The following is a 19,960-nucleotide window of genomic DNA, read 5'->3' on the forward strand; positions in this document are numbered from 1 at the left end:
TGCACCTTGTTTTCAATATATTCAGATGCTGGTTGTTATTTTTCCAGACCTGTTGTATTACTGGAGTCCACAGTTTTTGCATTTATGTAGATTTTCTCATACAGTATGTCTCCCCCCCTCCTTGTGTTCCCTCAGTAAGAAGTCCATAAGAGCAGTGGATGGTAAGAACTGTTGGTCTCCATATATAGGTAGTCTTGTTCATCTTAAAGGAATTGTTCAGGGTTATTATGCAGTATGCAATTTTGGTTTTGGTGTTTTCCAAGTCTGGATGAGTATAGTAAAAGGAAAAGTTTGGGAATATTTTACTGTTTCCAGACTAATACAACAAAGAACCTGGTTAAGTATGCAATACACTAGTATAGGTTTTTGAGGAAATACCATTGTCAGCAGCAGGATGTACACAGTGCTTTTTGAGTAGCCGCTTCCCAAACCATGGAGTGGGGGTCTCTGTTGGGTGTGTGCTTGATTAATTTCCACCAGTAATTGGTGATGTAGCCTACCTAGCAATATATAGCCTGCACAATTGGGACATACTAGTGTTCATGTGCTTGGCCTGTCAAACCTAAATATTGTAACTGATTAGCAAAGGATACCAAATGTGAACTGTAAGCAACATAAAAAGTATGTGTAAAGGTGTTAGACATTTCGAACAGTAGTTAGCCACGTGATGGACAGAAGCATTGCCAGTGGTGGATTCTGGGAAGGCATCTCCAGGCGACAACAAACAGCTTACCACCTCTAACCCTGGTACAGTCCGGAATTTTACAATGGAAAGTGAGTAGGAATCTTGATTGTGCTGTTTAGAATGCGTTATTTCCAGTTAAACTGCTCCATCTCAGGAACTCTTCATTACCCTGTGTAGTATTTCATTTTTTAACACTCTCATCTACTTTCAGAGGTTGGTAGGATTTTACGTGTTTGACTTAAGGGTTATTGGCTTATGTTGACCAGCCTGTTCTGAGCTTAAGGTCGAAAAATGCATGATTTCTAGCTGCAAGGGCATCTGCCAAATGAAGTAAATGTTTTAAGGAGAATATAATTAAGAATACTAAGAAAATGTTTTAAAAAAGGCTTTTGTAATATCTTAGATACATTTGCATCAGTATCATTGTTATTTAGCGATTATACTTGTGCATTGACGCTAAGTGGAAAGGTTTGTTTTGCTGAGAATTTAGTTGTGCTATAAAACTTGCCAGAAAAAAGGTTGTTGGTTATTAACTTCAGTTCTTGGTGAGCACCTTTCAGGCATTAAAGTTTTTGAAATTGTAACTAATTCATATTTTGTTGGCATTTAAATTTAATAGTTTGGAAATAGAATTCTGAAACGTTTTTCATATGATTTTTCTTACACTTATACTTGCCACAATAACTTGGCTTTCTTACCAACCAAAATGAGATCATGGATTGCCATAAAGCACTGGGGTTACCGTTACTTTGATGTCCATCTCTGATAACGGCATCCAATTAATAAATTAATTCCTACGGCCGCCTGCTTGCTTTTGCGGTCACGCTTAGAAGTTATCGGTCTCAGATATTCTTCGCATTGCAAATGGGTTAGATTAACTGAAAGCTCCATGTTCCTGCATAGTTTTGGACAGCGCATAGTGATGGCCACTAGTGGAACTCTGTAAACTGAACCGAAGTTACTGTGCTACTGCGGTCTATGCTGCTGTGCTACGTCTTAACACTTGAATAGTTTTACCACTAATTACCTTTGACAATGATAAGTTAATTACCCTTAATTAAGCATGCTCAGGGAAATTGTTCCCGTAGCAAAATCCCCCGGCGCCCACAGTGACACTTCTTTTGACTTCATTATAACATTATTGTACATATTCGTGATTAACTTCACTATAATGAGTCAGTTGCTATGGCAACGAGCAGAGCGCTTTTTTAATGTCAAAGAATAAATGGCACGGTTTGAGGAATGGGGAAGATTTATACGAGCTAGTGAAACCAGGTTCGTTCGTGAAGAATTTGTGTGCGCCTACTTCATTTATATATATATATATATATATATATATATATATATATATTTATTCTAATTATGCTTATACCGTTGTCGGTAACTGTTGGTGTCTGCACCTCTGTACGTGTGTTCGGTGCCTATTCTCATATAAAGTTTGTCAATCCCTGCCCTTGGAACCAATCATAAAGTCATTATTTAATCTTTAAGCCAATAGCACGACAAACAATGTCCTGCTCGTCGCATCACCGATTGGATAGCTCACTACGGTGTTGGTGTTGCTGTTAACGAATGGAATCAGCGTATTGGTCAATGAACGACCAATAAACGAAGAAACACCACCTGGAGCGGACCGTTGCGAGAACAGCTACTTCGATTTCCGTAATACATAGATGCTGTCCGCCAAGGAGGTAACGCATTGATTGTTGTAGAGAAATTACAGCGAAATGCCAGAGCGAAAATATGTAGCGACATTTCCTCAAGATGTTTTACTTACGCCAATAAGAGCATCTGCCGATTAGACTATATTTTGGCGCTTTTTGAAGTTTCTACAATCAGCTTGTTGCAGTCTGGTATCTAATGCATCTAAGACAAAAGAGCAAAACATCGATTTTTAAATGTAGCTGACTTGAAAATGCCATTCTGCTTATTTTATAGAATAAACGTTTGATGCAATCGAGAGAGCGCATGAAAACGCCCGGACACTTCAGTTACATTTATTGCATTTAAGTAAATGCGCAGTCCAGGCATTTTCTTAAAGTATATTATCAGAGCGACAGTAATTCATCCATAGGAGAAAAACAAGAGGAAAACTGTCAAGATGGATGGAAAATCAGACGACAATGCATGAAAAAATCTGAGTCCCATTAATATTAGCATTACATTTAAAAATTCTCTGAAAGCAGTTATATTTGATGCAAATTTGTTTTCCTTATTCTTGAATTTTAAAATATGGAAATGAAATAATTTTAACTGAGAGTCACAAACATTTAAAAGAATGTTGCGCTTGTGCACATAGTTTATTTCTACAAGAAAAGATTCAATTTCTAAAAACACTATGTTTAGTACTCGCTATTTATATATTCACCTACTTATTGACATTGCTGGCTTTGAAGGGACGTCTTTCAGAAATTCAAAGAGCGACACGCAGGTAAGTCTTTTATTTTTCTATGTGCTTTAATTAATTGCCCGTTACGCATTTCTCTTTGTTTGATTTTTTTTTTAGTAATGCCGTCTTACATGACATCTTTTATAGTGCATCATACATGCCAGTTCAAAAACTAAAGAGCCGTGTGTTATATTGCAGTATAATAAGCGCTTAAATGAAATTCTTTACCACGAAAGAGTGTGGAATTAATACACACTTGAAGATGCACCTGACGCACATGGTGACACGAGAGACACACTGACCGAGCAGATTTACAGACATGCACATTGCATTCTGTGTGGTGCACACGAATACACACGAAATGCTGGTCTAGGCACGTCGGCGCACTAACGATGTAAGTGATCACTTTGTCATTTCCGTGCACATCCTCATACCCCTGCAAGAATTTATAACCATTGTTTTTCCTTGTGTATTTCACCAGTGAGTTTATCATTATCTTCTATGATATGGCTGTTTTGGATTCATTTCATCAGGAATCTGGACTAATTGTTGAATCTGCTTGACTAAACAAGTTGCACTCTCAAAAAGAAGACACGGTATTTCAAGATGCCCTTATCCTTTGTTGCCACACATGAAAGTGACCTGCCGAGTGTGAAATGGGAAGCGCAAACAATAAACAGGCACAATGGGACATCATTTATTATTTAAAAAACTCGATAGCTACTAAGACGAGTATTGAGAGGCGCGGATACAGCAGCGGCTCGTTCGCTCGGCTGCTTGCCATTCCAGCACAGCACTGCGTGTACCGCTGTAACAGCAAAATGCGCAGTGTTTCACTTCGCTTCTCTGTGTCTCTCTAAATGTGGCTAAAACACCCCTCTCCCTCTTCATGAGTGTGCTGTACCGCTCCCCCTGTAAGACTGCAGTGCTACATCAGGAGAGTATAGTTCAGTTCAATAATGATAATGCTTATTTTTCCAATGCACCAGCATAATTTCAACAAACATATTGCAAATAAATGCCATATATAACTATTAAAATTATTGCAGTTTTGATAGTTGACAACATAATTGCAATTATTGTCTATTCAATTTTCTTAATCTACAGTAAATATATTGTTTGTGTAATATGTAATATAGTGTATTATTTTCAATTCTTGTTAATTGTTAGTGCTGCATAACTAGTAATGTAACAGTGGTATATATATCAAATGGGAATATTGATCAAGTTAATGGTCATAGCTCTGCTGTGGAACATGTCTGAGAAATCATACATGGCGGTTTCATGGACAGATTCCTTGAATCTGGTGGTTCTGAACAGTTACAGTAAAGTTCTGGGAAAGGCTGAGGGCAATAACTATGAAGTGAGAAGCGGCAGAGCGGAACGTCCCAACGAAGAGGACAGGTGGGGACACTGCCGTGTCGTGAAAGAGGGATTTAAAAATGGGTTTGAAATGCGCTTAGATGAAGGAGGCAAAGAGGAGAGAACACTCGCCCGCCTCCCCCAGTGCTTCCTCCCCTCTGTCAGCACTGCAGTGCTATTCCGAGAGAGTTAGCAGCTCCAGCCCACGCACTGACAGAGAGAGAGAGATGGAGGGAGAGATGTCAAAAAGACTGAGAGGGGTTATGCCTTGCTGCCAGGCTGACTGAAAGCTGACCAGGGTGTCCTGCAGGTGGGGGTTGTGTAGCTGAAGTGGCTGTGCAACCGCCCCGACAGTCTCAGGGTTGCTGTCTGTCGGGCCGCTGTCTGTCCGGCCGCCTCTGTGTCCAGCTGTCTCGTCTGCGCTGGCCATGTGCGTCGTCCCGTCTTATAAACTGTTCGTCAAATGTCACACCTGCTCAGCAGCCCACGCACCGCGCTCTCGCAGAGACACATTCTGCGTGTTTCCTGCACTTTTTGCCTCTTTTCCCACCTCTGTTTTTTTTTTTTCCTTTTTTGAATAAATATCGTTTCCTGCTGTCTTGCTCCCTGTCCATCTCTGGCCCCGTCTCTTCCAGCCATGCATCAGAGTTATTCCTATAAGCCCTGTAATACAAGCTAATGAGTCATCATGACCGTGATGATTATGACATAATTATTCAGGATTTAGGATCCTTTACATGCAGCCTGGTTCTGAATTGTCCGCAGTTATATGCATATTTGTTTCAGAAATATTTCCCTTTAGTGGTATGCTTGGTACAGAGATGTGCAGTCAGGCTCTCTGATTTACCCTGAAGTCTGTGTGTATGTTTGTGTGTCTGTGTGTGTCTGTGCCTGTGTGTTTGTGCTTGTATGTGTGACTATGCCTGGGTGTGTGTCCTGTGTGTGTGTGTGTGTGTGCGCGTGCGTGTGTGTCTGTCTGTGTGTCTGTGCCTGTGTCTCTCTCTGTCTGTGTGTCTGTCTGTGCCTGTCACTCTCTGTCCGTGTGTCTGTGCCTGTGTCTCTCTCTGGCTGTCTGTGCCTGTGTCTCTCTCTGTCCATGTGTCTGTGCCTGTATGTCTGTGTGTGTCTGGCTGTCTGCCTGTGTCTCTCTCTGTCCGTGTGTCTGTGCCTGTGTGTCTGTGTGTGTATGTCTCGCTGTGCCTGTGTATGTGTGTCTCTCTCTCTCTCTGCCTGTGTTTCTGTGCCCTCTGATGGACCGGCACATTTGCAGGTTGTGTCCTTCCTTTGTCCCTTCAGGCCTCACTACATCCTTTTATAAGATAATTGGTTGGAAGATGGATGGATGGATTTTATAGAGAAGACAAAAGAATTCAAAAGATTATTTATTAATAATAGTGACTTTTCTGAATAATTATACCATATTATTGCCGATTCTTCATGTCATGTATTGTTTAATTGCTCTTACAGAATATGTACTTATAATACAAGTATAGTCTGGAAAGAAGATGGTAGAACTTGCATGCTATAGAAGGAGCATCAACTTTGTGTCAAGTGATTACACTCAGTGTGTGGGGCGGGGGGGCAGTGCCGGGTAAGGGTTAGGGTCAGGGTGTAGGGGGGCAGTGCCAGGTAAGGGTTAGGGTCCGGGTATAGGGGGGCAGTGCCAGGTAAGCGTTAGGGTCAGGGTGTAGGGGGGCAGTGCCAGGTAAGGGTTAGGGTCAGGGTGTAGGGGGGGGCAGTGCCAAGTAAGGGTTAGGATCAGGGTGTAGGGGGGCAGTGCCAGGTAAGGGTTAGGATCAGGGTGTAGGGGGGGGGGGCAGTGCTAGGTACGGGTTAGGATCAGGGTGTAGGGGGGGCAGTGCCAGGTACGGGTTTGAGTCAGGGTGTAGGGGGGGCAGTGCCAGGTAAGGATCAGGGTGTGGTGGGGGGGCAGTGCCAGGTAAGGATCAGGGTGTAGGGGGGCAGTGCCAGGTAAGGATCAGCGTGTAGGGGGGCAGTGCCAGGTAAGGATTAGGGTGTAGGGGGGCAGTGCCAGGTAAGGATTAGGGTGTAGGGGGGCAGTGCCAGGTAAGGATCAGGGTGTAGGGGGGCAGTGCCAGGTAAGGATTAGGGTGTAGGGGGGCAGTGCCAGGTACGGGTTAGGGTCAGGGTATAGGGGGGCAGTGCCAGATAAGGGTTATGGTCAGGGTGTAGGGAGGGGCAGTGCCAGGTAAGGGTTAAGATCAGGGTATAGGGGGGCAGTGCCAGTTTAGGATCAGGGTGTGGGGGGGGCAGTGCCAGGTTAGGGTCAGGGTGTAAGGGGGCAGTGCCAGGTAAGGGTTAGGGTCAGGGTGTAGGGAGGGGCAGTGCCAGGTAAGGGTTAAGATCAGGGTATAGGGGGGCAGTGCCAGTTTAGGATCAGGGTGTGGGGGGGGGCAGTGCCAGGTTAGGATCAGGGTGTTGGGGGGGCAGTGCCAGATAAGGGTTAGGGTCAGGGTGTAAGGGGGCAGTGCCAGGTAAGGATTATGGTCAGGGTGTAGCAGCGTCAGCAGGTAAGTATTCAGTGAATGGATGCTGTTTGGTCGCTGTCCTAATTTCAGACATTTTTATTTCACAGGATTTATGAACTTTTTATTTTGGGAAGAACTGATCCAAAAGTTAAAACTTGAAGAAGATACAAGGAAGGAATGCCAAGTAAATTCTGAAAAGTACAGGAAACACAACGATCACTTTGCTGAACTGGACCCATAGTTTCTCAAGACAGAAAATCTGATCTTTCTGCTGCTTTTCACGGAAGAATGCCCCTTTTCGTCCTGCCCTGTCAACCTCACCCTTATGATTTATAAATTTATTCTGAGTCTTTTTTGAATTTATAAGCAAATCTTGTTAAAATAAAGACAGAATAGAACTTCTTCCATATAATATAAAATATATCATTTTTTTGTATTTTTTAGATTTTTCAGAAATCTTTAAAAAATATTTATTTAATTCTCGGTTCATACTGAATTTGTCCTTGAGGTAGTTTAAATAACGAAACTTATACACACTTTAAAATTCTCCTCATTTATTTTCTATGAATCAATCCACATTTTAAAAGCACTTTAATCATTATCTAAACACAAATTAACAGTTTGTAATACACAATATTTAACTAGTTATTTATAAACCATTAATTAGCCATTAATTTATCAAACATGGATTGCAAAATGTCATTTCTTCAGCCAAATATTTGGCGTCCGTAACTTCTTTGCTCTGTTCATTTCTTGTCATTCACTCCAAAATCTGTGACCAGTGCTCAGGCTCAGGCTGATTTTTGTCAATAAAGATTTAATATCTTAAACTATTTCTTTATTTTACAAACGTAGATTTTGAATCTTGACCTTGATATTAAGCACTGCACCATACGACAGCTTCAGCGTAATAAAACTATTGAACTACATAGTTTTATCTATAACATTTAGATAAATATATTTAAGTCACAGATATTAGGTTTAGATATATCATCCAATGCTCATTTTACTGTAATTAGAATTTAATCATTCAGAAATATATGGCCAGAACTTACCATAGTTAATAACTCCAATTAATTGTATTGCTGTGTTTCTCCCACATAATAGAAAATAGCTTTAGTTCATTTTGTCTGACTTCTGAAATAAAAAATGGAGCAAGATTAGGGTCAAAACTGTCAGTAAGTTACTGATACTGTGATGTGCTCTCAGTGCATCACAACGGCTGTTTCTGAATAACGCAGAGATAAAACACACTGCAGTACTACCAGTAAAGGTGGTCCTGGGATTTGTTTAAAAAGAGGAAACTTCTTTAACTGCCAATCACTTGTTTACAGTCATGAACAAGCTGTTCTGTCGGATATGATATTTACAGCTAGTGAATGCTGAAGTGCCACCTTCAGCTATTATCGATGCTGGCTGGTTTCAGAACTGTAAGGATTACAAGGAGAAACAAAAAACGTAACGTTTACATTTAAGGGAATGTTTAAATCCTAAGATATTTGAAATTTCACTTTTTTGCATGTGCCATGCAACTGAAATCTGTTTATATAGAAAGAGGAGTAAGGGAGGATGTACTTGAAGTAAATTAAGTTTCCTCTAAAGATATATAGCATGTTGGATAGGTTATGCTTATTCTAAGCATATAACACAACGACAACAATAGAATTAGGGTGAAACAGTTTACATTTTTAATGAAAAAATGCTGATATACTCTCTACATTTACATTTATATTGAATCCAATATTTCTGTTGAGTTACTAGTCTGTAATCTGGTAAAAGTTAAATAAATGTTTAATAGAGAAACACACAAATTCTTTTCACTTTTTTAAAGTCATAAATCTGATAAGAAACATATGAAGACAAAACTGTAGTTTATTTTATGCTTCAGTTTTGAATAACTAGGTAACAACTGGTTTTTGATTGTTGATGATCTAAGTAGAATCTTACAAACATAGAACAAAGATTGATTAATTAAAATATTAGCAAGTCTATTAGAATGTCTCCATATGTAATCTGACAATATATTTTATGAGAGGAACATTTGTAATGTGACAATATATTTTATTAGATGTACATTTTTGGAGTGAAAAAAAACCATTAATACATATTATATTATAGTTCATATTAATTTCAAAAGTACTTTATCACATTTTGTGTTAAAATTGTAAAATTAATTACTTTGATAAAAGCGTATATAATATTAGGGCAGGTGATTTCTGAGATAATTGTCAAAAATTGTGTTTTTATAAAAGGAAATTTTCCTCAAAAAATACCTCTATATACTGCAGCCGTGTGCTTGGATTTTTTTATTGGAATAAAGAAGCTGTTATTTTTGCCAAATGTAGATGTCCACAGGGGCTTAAAAGATGTACACGTATTTTCTTGTAAGTTTACAGATATCTCGGATCTTGCAGGGTGATTAAAGACGACTCATAAATCAGGTTCCGTCATAAAATTAGCTGTCAGTGTCTATAATATGCTTATAAGCATGTTGTCTGTTGAATAATTTTATTTATTATATATTATCATTGTAGTGTGCTAGAGACAGACAGCTACAAAAAAAGATGCTTTGCTAATTCTCTTGCCCCCTTCCCTCGTTTCTGTAAACCTGTGCAAGCGCAGAAGTGCTGATGCATACTTCACATCTCTGTTGCCTAGGCAACAACTATATGGTTTTCACTGTTTATTATTCTGTTTTAGAGCTGGAACGTACATTGGAGTCTTTGTTTTTAGTGTTATTTATCTCGGGTTACCGTCTGCATGTAGATGTGGACCATGAGACACGACTCTGACAACTTTCTGTAGTGTCCTGAATTCTCTGAAGAGGTTGACTATATTTTAAGGACTTTACATGTAATGATTTTGCCTTCATATCCCGCTGCTTTCTTTCCACTCAGTAAAAGCCATTTTGCTGGACAATAATAGAGAGCTTACCGATTAATCTGCATAAAAGTAGAAAGTCAAGAACTGAAAAATGAGGTCCTCTTCAAATCCCACAATGCACTCTGCTTCCCTTCTCCTTTTCGTCATTTCTGCCCTGCTTATTACTGTATCCTCGACCTCAACTGAGCGACCGAACCCGAAGCCCGGAAGTCCTTCTCTGCTGCTCTTGACTATCCAAAACAGCAAGCGGGCCGCGTCCTCCTCGGGGAGGCCCAAACCAGTCCAAGCGGAGGAGACCCCACCGAAACCATTAGCGCAGGTCATGCTGCCCCGGAATGTGACTGCAGATGCCCTGAAACCCCCGCTAGGTGCGGCCCAGGTGCCCCCCTCACCCAAAAAGCTGGTGGACGTGGACGTCTGCCGGGGGTACTATGACGTAATGGGGCAGTTCGACGTGACATTTAACTGCTCCAATGACAATTTCATATATTGTTGTGGGACGTGCCATTATCGCTTCTGCTGTCAGCACAGAAGCAACCGCTTGGATCAGAATTCCTGCAACAACTACGACTCTCCTGTTTGGGCCAAAACCTCGCCTCCTGTCACCATCCCCCTCGACCTTCGCTCCGACCCTAACTTCGACCCCCTCCGGCAACAGACAAACAATACGGTATATGTCATCGGTGGTGTGATCTCCTTCACGGTGGCCGTGGCTGTGGGCATCAAGGTAGCATTCCACAAGGCCTCACGCCGGCCTCGGCACCGAGACATCCACGTGCCCAGGTGAGTAGCTCTCAGTACGGACAGGGGGCAGCAGCGGGGGAGCGAGTGGCAGCAGTGTCACCCCACCGAAGCGTTAGTATTTGTGTATCATTGCTGTTATATTCTGATGCAGCCTGTTTGACAGTATATCAGTGTATGTATCTGTTTGAGTTTGACATCATGATGAATTTGTCATTCAGTTTTAAGGGGAAAGAACTACAAGATGTGAGTCTATGTTAATAGAATACATCTTGAAGGGATTATTATACTTATATGCTTGGGGTGGAAGGTGTATGTTTAGGTAGTACTGCTGCCTCATACCTCCAGGGTTAGGATCTGAATCCCGCCACTTATTTCTGTGTGTGAAGTTTGCATGTTTTTGCCATATGATTCTCCAGCCTGGTGTCCTATGCTGCCTGAGATAGGCTAAAGACACACATGACTCCGACCAGGATAAATAAGTGGATGACCAGTGGATATGCTTTCAAACTTTCAGACTGCTCTGTCAGGCTGAGAGGACCCAGTACATGCACATGTTCAGTACCAGATGAGGGGGTGCAGTGGCAGGTTTTGGACTCACAAAGTTAGTTGTTGTAATATAAGGAACTATGGAAAAGAATAGGGGATCCTTGTGGTCATGTGCATGATTGTCTTTTACCAAAGCGGACGCTGGATTAAATTTGCTGGCTGGGGGATTACATTTTGCAATGGGCCCCCTTCTGTAATGGGATGCCCCTCAATCCCCCACCTCCTCCGCTACGGTGTTCAGTGACCTTTCTGCAGTTCGCCCCCACTATTGGCATATTTATTTATTGTTTCTTTGTATTGTTCATAGACCCCCTGTTGGGTATTGCTATAGTTCTGTTTTACACAAAATACTATGTGTGGATTATTATACTGTAATGATAACAATACATACCAACAGCATTTCAGACTGTTAGCAAGGAAGCCAGGGGTTAGCCTGATATTTCATACTGTGCTGAATTGTACAGTGTTGATATAGAACCAATAAAATTTGACTGAATTAGAATCAGGAGCTAGAAGAGGTCACCAGATGCAGGCTTTGCTTTATCTTTAACAAAACTGAAAAACGTTTTCAAAATAAAAGTCTGCCATTTAATACATTGCTTGCTTCAGATAGTCACGGAAAAATGATATTCCTTTGTATCAGGGGTTTCCATTCTGTCTTTGTTTATACATGTAACATCAGAGTTTTTAAATCACTAAACATCAGTTATCGGCTCTTAATGGATTTACTATATGCATAAACGCAATTGTGTATTTTCCAAACTGTTTATGACTTCAACATCATTGCTGAAAAAAAACCTGTAATGGTTCATTCCAAAATCCAAACCCAATGAATGCAAGACCATAAAACCAGCAATATATATTTCATATTTGTTACATTTACTTGTCTCAAAATCCAAGTATATTTCTTTATCTAACTTTTTGTTCATGGGTTTTATAGTGTCGCATTGGTACATATGTAAGTATCCATAATTTTCCCAACATATCTGCAGTATTGATTCCTTCTAGGGATGAAACGTTACATAAAATTCACGGTTCGGTATGAAATTGTGTTGGGTTCAATGTTCAGTGTAATTTCAGTACAGCAGAGATAATAAAATTTGTTTAGAAATTATATATTATTAAAACTGCAAACACACAATTTGGAACAGTTTTAAACCAAAGGCGATGTGTCTGTCTACATATCTGAATGACAAAATGTAAGAGAAGTTTATTTTAAAAATAAATATGTAAAAGAAAAATTCAAACATAAGACCACATGATGTGTTCTCTACTACTTTGTATGGTCGCAGATCTGTAGCGATAAACACCATGTTAGCTGTAATTATTTTTTTAGCCCGGTCTGAATTTGCTGGCAATAGCTCCTTAGGTACCAATGGGGAGACTATCTTGCAGAGGCTGTGTCTGCCTTTCTCTAGGCATCCACACGCTCAGATGATGTCATCGCAAATGAGTTGGACGTGTTTCCAGCAACATATCCGAGCTTGGTATAACAGAACTGACAGACAGTCTTGGATTTATCAACTACTCTCTCTTTTCAGTGTTGGTGTCATTTATTGGGAAACCAAAATGTTCCCAAACTGCCCATTATGACTGACTGTAACCAGCTCACAGCCACGTTTAGCAGAATGATCCCATGTTGAACATCTACTTATGAATTCTGCTTCTGTCAGGCAATATATTCATTTGTTTCCTTGTGCATGGCAAACTAAAACTGATGTAACCGAATGGCATATCAGTAATATGTGGACAGTTAGACTGCTAATCCCTTCAGCTGCTCGGGTTTCTTCTTGTAGTCTAAAGACATATAGTTAGAGTGCATATATGTGCATATATGTGTCCTGCCTGGGAGTATACTATACTTCGTTGGAGTATGTAGGGATCATTATTTCATTTTCCCAATGAAAAGCCTGTGACATGCACATACGCCATCCCTGAGTCCTTTATTCTCTTCCAGATCTCTGGTCGACATTCTGCGTCACCAGTCAAGCCCCGTCCAGCAAGGCGAGCGCAACAACAGCGTGGCCCTGGGCTCAGGGACGAACGAGGGCACCCTAGGACGGCCCTCCAAAAACCTATACACCCCTGTCAGCCAGAGCAAAGACAACCGCAGTGAGTGACTCCAGAGTCAGACCCAGGCAGGCTGTGTGCCTTCTAAAAGGAAGAGCAGCAGGGGGCGCTATGAAAGAAGACAGTTTATACACGGGCAAAGAAGGGAAAACGTAACCTATATATACTACAAACAAACGTAAATGTAGTTATGACAATATTGGAAAATGCATAATACTAGCAGTAGCAGTAGCTGGTCAATTGTGAGCTCCATGTCCTGCACGACTATCAACATGGGGAAACAGGTGTGCGATGGGTAACGTCATACCACTGATGCCTGTGTTCTGCTTTACAGTTGGAAATTTGCACCACAATTTCATCCACCACTCTGCTTCCAGCCCTAAACACACCGCTACCATTGGTAAGGTCTCCAGTTTAGGTGCTTTCATAAAGCAGCTGCAGATATTAGAAAACATGTTTTCACCTTTTCTGCAGCTGTTTTATTAATATTTGATATGACTTTATTGTATGGTTTTTGTGAAGTCAACATGCTTCATGTTCACTCAGTGGGACACCTTACCTTCTCCTCTTCTTGTGGGTTATAATGGTTAGAGCTCCTTCCAGTGTTGTTGCTGGGCTCCCCTTAACTTTCCCGTGGCTTCTCCTCCCCGTTCCTCACTCTCTTACCTCCCCCTTCTGGTATTTGCTAGCCCCTACTCCTGATTCCACGAGTGCCTTTGTCGTCTCTGCCCCGCTCCCGTTGCGCCTGTGAATAGATCCAAATCTCAGTAATTTCAAGCTTTGCTCTCATTTCTGAACCCTTTCAAACGGCATGTATATGCTCACGTTCTCTATTCCAACTACTTCTTTTCATGGAATGACTTTCATAGGCGGTTGAGATGTAATGGCTGCCACTTCTTTCAGAGCGCGCTCCCCGTATGAATAATGCCCAGCTGGCCTCTTCAGGGACTCTTCTCTCCAGCAAGCGCAACAACACCTCTGCTCGTCACCCATCCTTCCACCACTCCTTACACAACCTGGCCCAGCTGCCCCCTTCATATGAAGCAGCTATGAAGCCGGAAATCAACAGATACAGCTCACTGAAGAGGCTGGGTGAGTGTGGCGTCTGAAGCAGAGGATCTAAATGGCATCCAGCACTTTCCGGTGGGGGGGAGGCATTCTATAGTGACAGCATGAGACAGAGTTATGGGCAATGGCGAGCAGGGTGAAGGTTATTCATCAGTTGTTGGGTCAGAGTAGACCTGTCCAGTTCAAAGGATATTGGGAGACCAATTGCATCGTACTGAGCCAACATATTATTATGATAAAGTAGGCCTTACTAGAGATGGTATGTACTTTGTATTCTGTTTGAAAGATTAGGGGTGTATATTTTATTCACAACCTGAAACGTCCAAGTAGAAGTAATATATTCTGTACAAATATGTATATAAATAATAAAAGCAAAACATCTTCAGATGACTGAACTCCACATTTAGTGGATGCACCCAAGATAGCGATGGAGCCATGAGTCTTCTTGGTTAACATTCTGCTAATGTTTTGTGCTGGATTAGTGCCCATTACCGTCAACTTAGTAGGGAGAACTTGCCTCATATTTCTGTTCCATTATGGTGTCTCCTCCTCATTTATTCCTGGCTGCTTCTTTTCCCTTTTGCAGAAAAAGATTTGGACGACTACTCAGGGTACTACACCTCCAAACGGCGGCCCAACAATGCCCCGCCTTCCTTCCATTCTTCCCAGCACCACCTCCCCTGGGGGGGGGACTATACCCTCGGTGCCCGGGGTACTCTCCCTCTACATGCATCCCGGCCACGAATACACCCCCAGTCTGCCTCTCCGGCCACCCCCAATCCATACCCATTACAACCCCCTAAGTCACAGTACAACTCTAACTTCGACACGCTGCCCAAGCCTCCAAGAAGGGTGATGTCCCAGGAGCAGCTGCTGACGGTGGGGGAAGGCAACACCCTCTCCAAGCTCTCCAAAAACCAACAGCATCAGTATTACAAAGCCATTGCATCTGCAGCTAAGAGCTCCAACACCCAAACTCCGAAGAAGTCACAAGAGAGGCTTCTGATGTCCCCAGACCGGCTTGGGGAAGACGTTGGAGGAGGGGTCGGCGTGGGCGACTTTGGAGGTATGACGCCTGCTCTACCACGGTTGACCCAGAACCAAAAAGCTCAGTCGCAGCATAATGTCTGTGTCACACCCTCTCTTGATCGACATAACATGATAAAAATGAACTCCCACCCAACCTCAGGTCGAGAGCCGGAGAGGAACGTCGCCGTGCCGAGTCATGGCCCTGGAGCGGTGGGCCGGTCCGAGGTACCTGGAGGAGGAACAGGAACCATAGGCCATACTGCAAGAAGGATGGCTTTTGCAACCAAGAGGCAGAACACCATTGAACAGCTGCATTTCATTCCCGGGGGTGGTGGAGGAGGAGGAGGACCAGCATCAGCAGCCGCGGGGACAGGTGCAGGGGCAGGTGGGAATCAAGGTCTGCGGACAGGAAGTAAGAATGAAGTGACGGTGTGAGGGAGGCAGAGAAGGCAGGAAGGACATGAGAAGGCATTGGGGATGGAATGGTGGGGGATAGAAGATAATAGAGGAAGAAAGAGAGAAATGTCCATAAATGGCAAAATAATGATAATTGGTTGATAATAGTGATAAGGAGAACATAATTCTGCTTTATATATATATATATATATATATATATATATATATGTGACTATGTGTGTGTGAAAAGTCAGCCATATTTCTTATTAAACAAATTGCCATACATTCTGGTGCCAAGAGAAGGAAGCAAGGGACCTTCAGGAAGAGCATGAGATAAGGAATGGACATCATGATCCGGGGGAAACTAAGGAGAATTAAGCTTTCATCAGTGTCTGTCTTCATTAAATGTTGTGGGAACAGAACCTACTGAGCCATATTATGAAGGGGGGACATTGGGTGGTTAAAGGAGAGACTGCAGAATGCAGATTTCTGGAAGAGGATGCAGAAAGACTGAATAAAATCAGTTCTACAGTCGATCAGGTGACCTGAACATTACATGTTTTGTATCAGAGGGTATTCTGGATGAAACAGTGTTAGAAGATCTTTTTCAGCTAAACAGCCATTAACAGTTGCCTCCTGGAACTGAGAGTGGAAATAGTACAAAGGCTAATGATATCAAGTTTTTTTTCTGATTGCCTGAACAAAACCTCATCAGACAATGGGAAAAAACGGAGCTAATTGGGCCACTCGTTATTTTTTTTTTAATTGGATATTTGATCATCAGGACCGCCTTTGCTTCTGCTCGTGTTCTTAAATTGAACGTCTGATAATGAATTTGTTCCTGCTGATCATCTTATTGCAGCATGACCCTGTATTGAACGGGTGCTTATGGGAGACAGATGAGAATGGATGAGAATCGCAGTGGATGCAAAACATCCACGGAGGCAGTTTGGACATGGATATTAACACTGTACGCCTTGGAAGGCAAATGTCGCCACACTAAATGAACAACATATCTTTGTAATTTACTGGAGATGTTGTCTACCCTGAAGAATAAGACTTATTACTGATAACGGCGACCTCATGAACTTATGAAATGGATATGGGGTCTGTACTGCAGTGACATGGTGACATGCAGTCACGTCAGAAATGGGAAATGCATGGTACCATGTTAAAGCACTCGGCTTCTCATAATCAACTGTAAGACTTTAAAGGACTTTGAACACTGACTAGAGGTGATGAGATCAGGAGTAATTTTGTTTTACGATAATTAAGGTACATGAGTAATCTTTAATGCGCAAATGCTCTTCAAAGCAAAGTGTGGATCATCATGAGCTATGGGAGAAAAATTGTCTGCAAAAGGAGGCTTATTCATCTTTTGTTTGCTTATGGACAGAGATGTAATCAGACCGGAAAATTAACACACAATATCAGCTGAAATTCATACCCGAATATAGCCTATATCCATGGGAGGCGTTTGAGGTGTCATTGACTGTGTGAGACACTGCACAGTGATTGGATCACTGTCAGCAAATTTAATCCAGGGATGTAGCTGTCGAATGACAGCACTGCACAACATTTTATCGATTGTATAACTGTCAGCCACTGCTTTACTAAGAACAGGACAAGCACAGTGATCAGACATATAGATTTCTGATAGTACCAGTGAATCCTGTCGTGCAGCTATAATTTAAATCAGCCATTCATCATACGTGGAGAGTTGTATAATGATGCTTAGTAACATTAAGGGCTATTCTCAAAATCCTGTATGTGTGTTTGGTCTATACTTTAGCTTACATTTATTTTGTGCTAATATAGTTACTATTGTAATCATGTGGTTAAGCTGAATTCCTAAGTGTAAAACATACAATATTTTCTGCACAATTATTCAGAATGGTACAGCTAGGTAATTTTGCATTGCACATAGAAATGCATTACTATTTGTAGGAGACAGACATTTCTAATAGATTTTGTGAGTTTCTTATCAGCGAAAATACTGGCGTGTTTACTGCAAAACAAGAGAAAGAAATTAAGGAAATAGTTTTGTTTTTTGACATTGTATAATTATGTGTCTGGACAGGGTTCCTATAAGTCATCATTACTGCCAACTGAACATGTAAGTTGGATTTATATAACGGCTAGAATTTGGGTGGATACAAAAGCCATTTCTTACATATGATTGGCTCAGCATATTTGGTGTGGTACAGTACTTGACTATGAGTAGATGAACCAGTGACATTCTATATACAGAAATCTCAGACAATCTTCCTGTACACTCAGTGATAATTTTGTGTTTATTATGGTCGCGAGTACAACAATTGTTATTACTAAGTATTATTGTTATCATTATTCTTCTTAATTATTCTACTTACTATAGTTTTTTTTTCCTCTGTGGGTTTTCTCAATGTTTCCTGGATTTAAAATAATTTCACATACAGATCAAATTTAATCTTTGTATTATTGACAGAAAAATGCAGATGCAAGCATAGAGTGAAATTTTTATCAACAAATATTCAGTGCCACAGACTTGCATAGAAGTGTCTTCTGAGGTGAATGAAGTGAGAATTTGCGAAATAAAAACTTTGGCGTGATGCGGTCACAAATATGACTATGGGGATGTTTGTGTGTATGTGAGAAACACAACCACTGTTTTTTAAATAAAATTATTTAAATTTACATCATTTTGTACAATACACAGAAAAAAATTATTTTAAAATAAGAATTGGCTTAGTGTCTGTGACTCATTCGTTTTTTTTATTACGGATTTTTGGAAAATCATTCTGACTATTGGACGTGCCTGCTGATGAAAAGTTAAAATTAGATAATGCTATTCTGTGCGAGTGTGTGTGAGTCGTATATATTACATTCTGGGGACCGAATGTCCCCACAGTGTGATAAAAACCTGTTATTTTGATGTTGTGGGGACCACCTTTTTGGTCCCTACAAGGGCTGACTCAATTTTATAAAAAATCTCTGACTGCAATCAAAACACTAAAAATGTCACAGTTGGGATTAGAGTTTTTCCCTTAAAAATGAGTGGAGAATCACCAAAAGGATATGAATACAAATGCGTGTGTGTGTGTGTGTGTGTTTTGAACAAACAAACCCGAGAAGGTTATAAGACTGTGAAAATGTGTTGTCTTGGCCTGTTTTATTCCCCAGGTGGTTGAGGGGAATATTATTTAGAGACCTTGAAACTTTTTGTGAGTAGACTGGGCTATTTCTCGTTATTTTATTAGACTTTAGCTAGACTGCTCATCAGTGTTTCGGTGACCACAGCTTTCAAACTGTACACTTTTTCTTCTTTTTATTTTGGTTAATATGCTTATAATCTTAAAATTGTTCAATAAAATTCTGTTAAAAAGTGCTTAAGGAGTAGCTTCTTTGTACAAAACAAAAAGTTCAATACAAGATGACACTACACACGTACGATTTTCAATTCCCAGAACATTCTTATTTCTATTTTTATTTATTATTTTGTATTAGTATCATAAACGGTAAGGCAAGGAACGATATAGCCTTCAACTAGTATAGATCTATAGGATTCCTCCCCTGTAGATTAGTTTGTATACACGCACATTCAGATATACAATTTAGGTCAAGCCTTTGAAGGGTCGTATATAACTTGTGGTTCTAATTTAATTAAGAATTCTATTATTAACAGCGTTTTACAGCCATTTCGTATTAGACGTGTTTGTATAAATAAAATCCACTGAAAGATTTTACATAATTCTAAACGGAGGTAACATACGATCGCAGTTCTGCTCATTTTATTCCTCAAATTTGAACCTCCCCGGTGGTTTTATTCTTTGTGGATTCCGTTTCGAGTTAATAACGAAGTCAGTCTTTTGCTGCGACATGAGCAGTGTGCCGTTACATAACACAACCCAAAGATCACATAACACTAGAATACTGCCTGAACCAGAATCACAGCGTAACTAGCATCCTGCACGAATTCAGCATCAGCCGCCATCTTACAGGACAGGTTTTCTGAACGCTTTAAGGGACTGCTAGCTATAATAAAATGGCTTCAGCCTATTGCACTGATGTGCTTTATTGCAATTACTTATTTTTAATAACGAGAAACGCATGGTTATAATCCCGGTTTCAAAATTTGAGGACCACATTCCCTCGTTTAAGCATGCTGCAGTTCAATTTGTTCTTCTAAAATGAATTATATTTATATATACCAGATAATCAATACTGGTATGTCAATGAAGTCATTTTATTGATTAAATTATATTACGCACAGCGTGAAATTATTCGTTTAGTGCTTTCCCTTTCGCTTGTGGTCAGTAA

At 40.8% G+C, this 19,960-nt stretch overlaps 1 protein-coding gene across 2 annotated transcripts; it reads left to right on the forward strand.

Annotated features, from left to right (window-relative positions):
* Window positions 1-2,331: 2,331 nt before the first annotated feature.
* Window positions 2,332-19,028, forward strand: LOC125748949 (protein shisa-7). Of its 2 annotated transcripts, XM_049025701.1 has the most exons (7): window positions 2,332-3,116; window positions 7,033-10,591; window positions 13,056-13,210; window positions 13,503-13,568; window positions 14,072-14,260; window positions 14,823-15,302; window positions 15,426-19,028. In XM_049025701.1, the coding sequence occupies exons 2-7, from the start codon at window positions 9,900-9,902 to the stop codon at window positions 15,698-15,700; spliced, it is 1,857 nt and encodes a 618-aa protein (XP_048881658.1). In that variant the 5' UTR covers window positions 2,332-3,116; window positions 7,033-9,899; the 3' UTR covers window positions 15,701-19,028. The 2 variants fall into 2 exon arrangements, with proteins under 2 accessions (XP_048881658.1, XP_048881657.1); XM_049025700.1 differs by having other exon boundaries at window positions 14,823-19,028.
* The last annotated feature ends 932 nt before the right edge of the window (window positions 19,029-19,960 follow it).

This window comes from Brienomyrus brachyistius, chromosome 9, assembly GCF_023856365.1.
Source record: "Brienomyrus brachyistius isolate T26 chromosome 9, BBRACH_0.4, whole genome shotgun sequence".
Taxonomy (NCBI): domain Eukaryota; kingdom Metazoa; phylum Chordata; class Actinopteri; order Osteoglossiformes; family Mormyridae; genus Brienomyrus; species Brienomyrus brachyistius.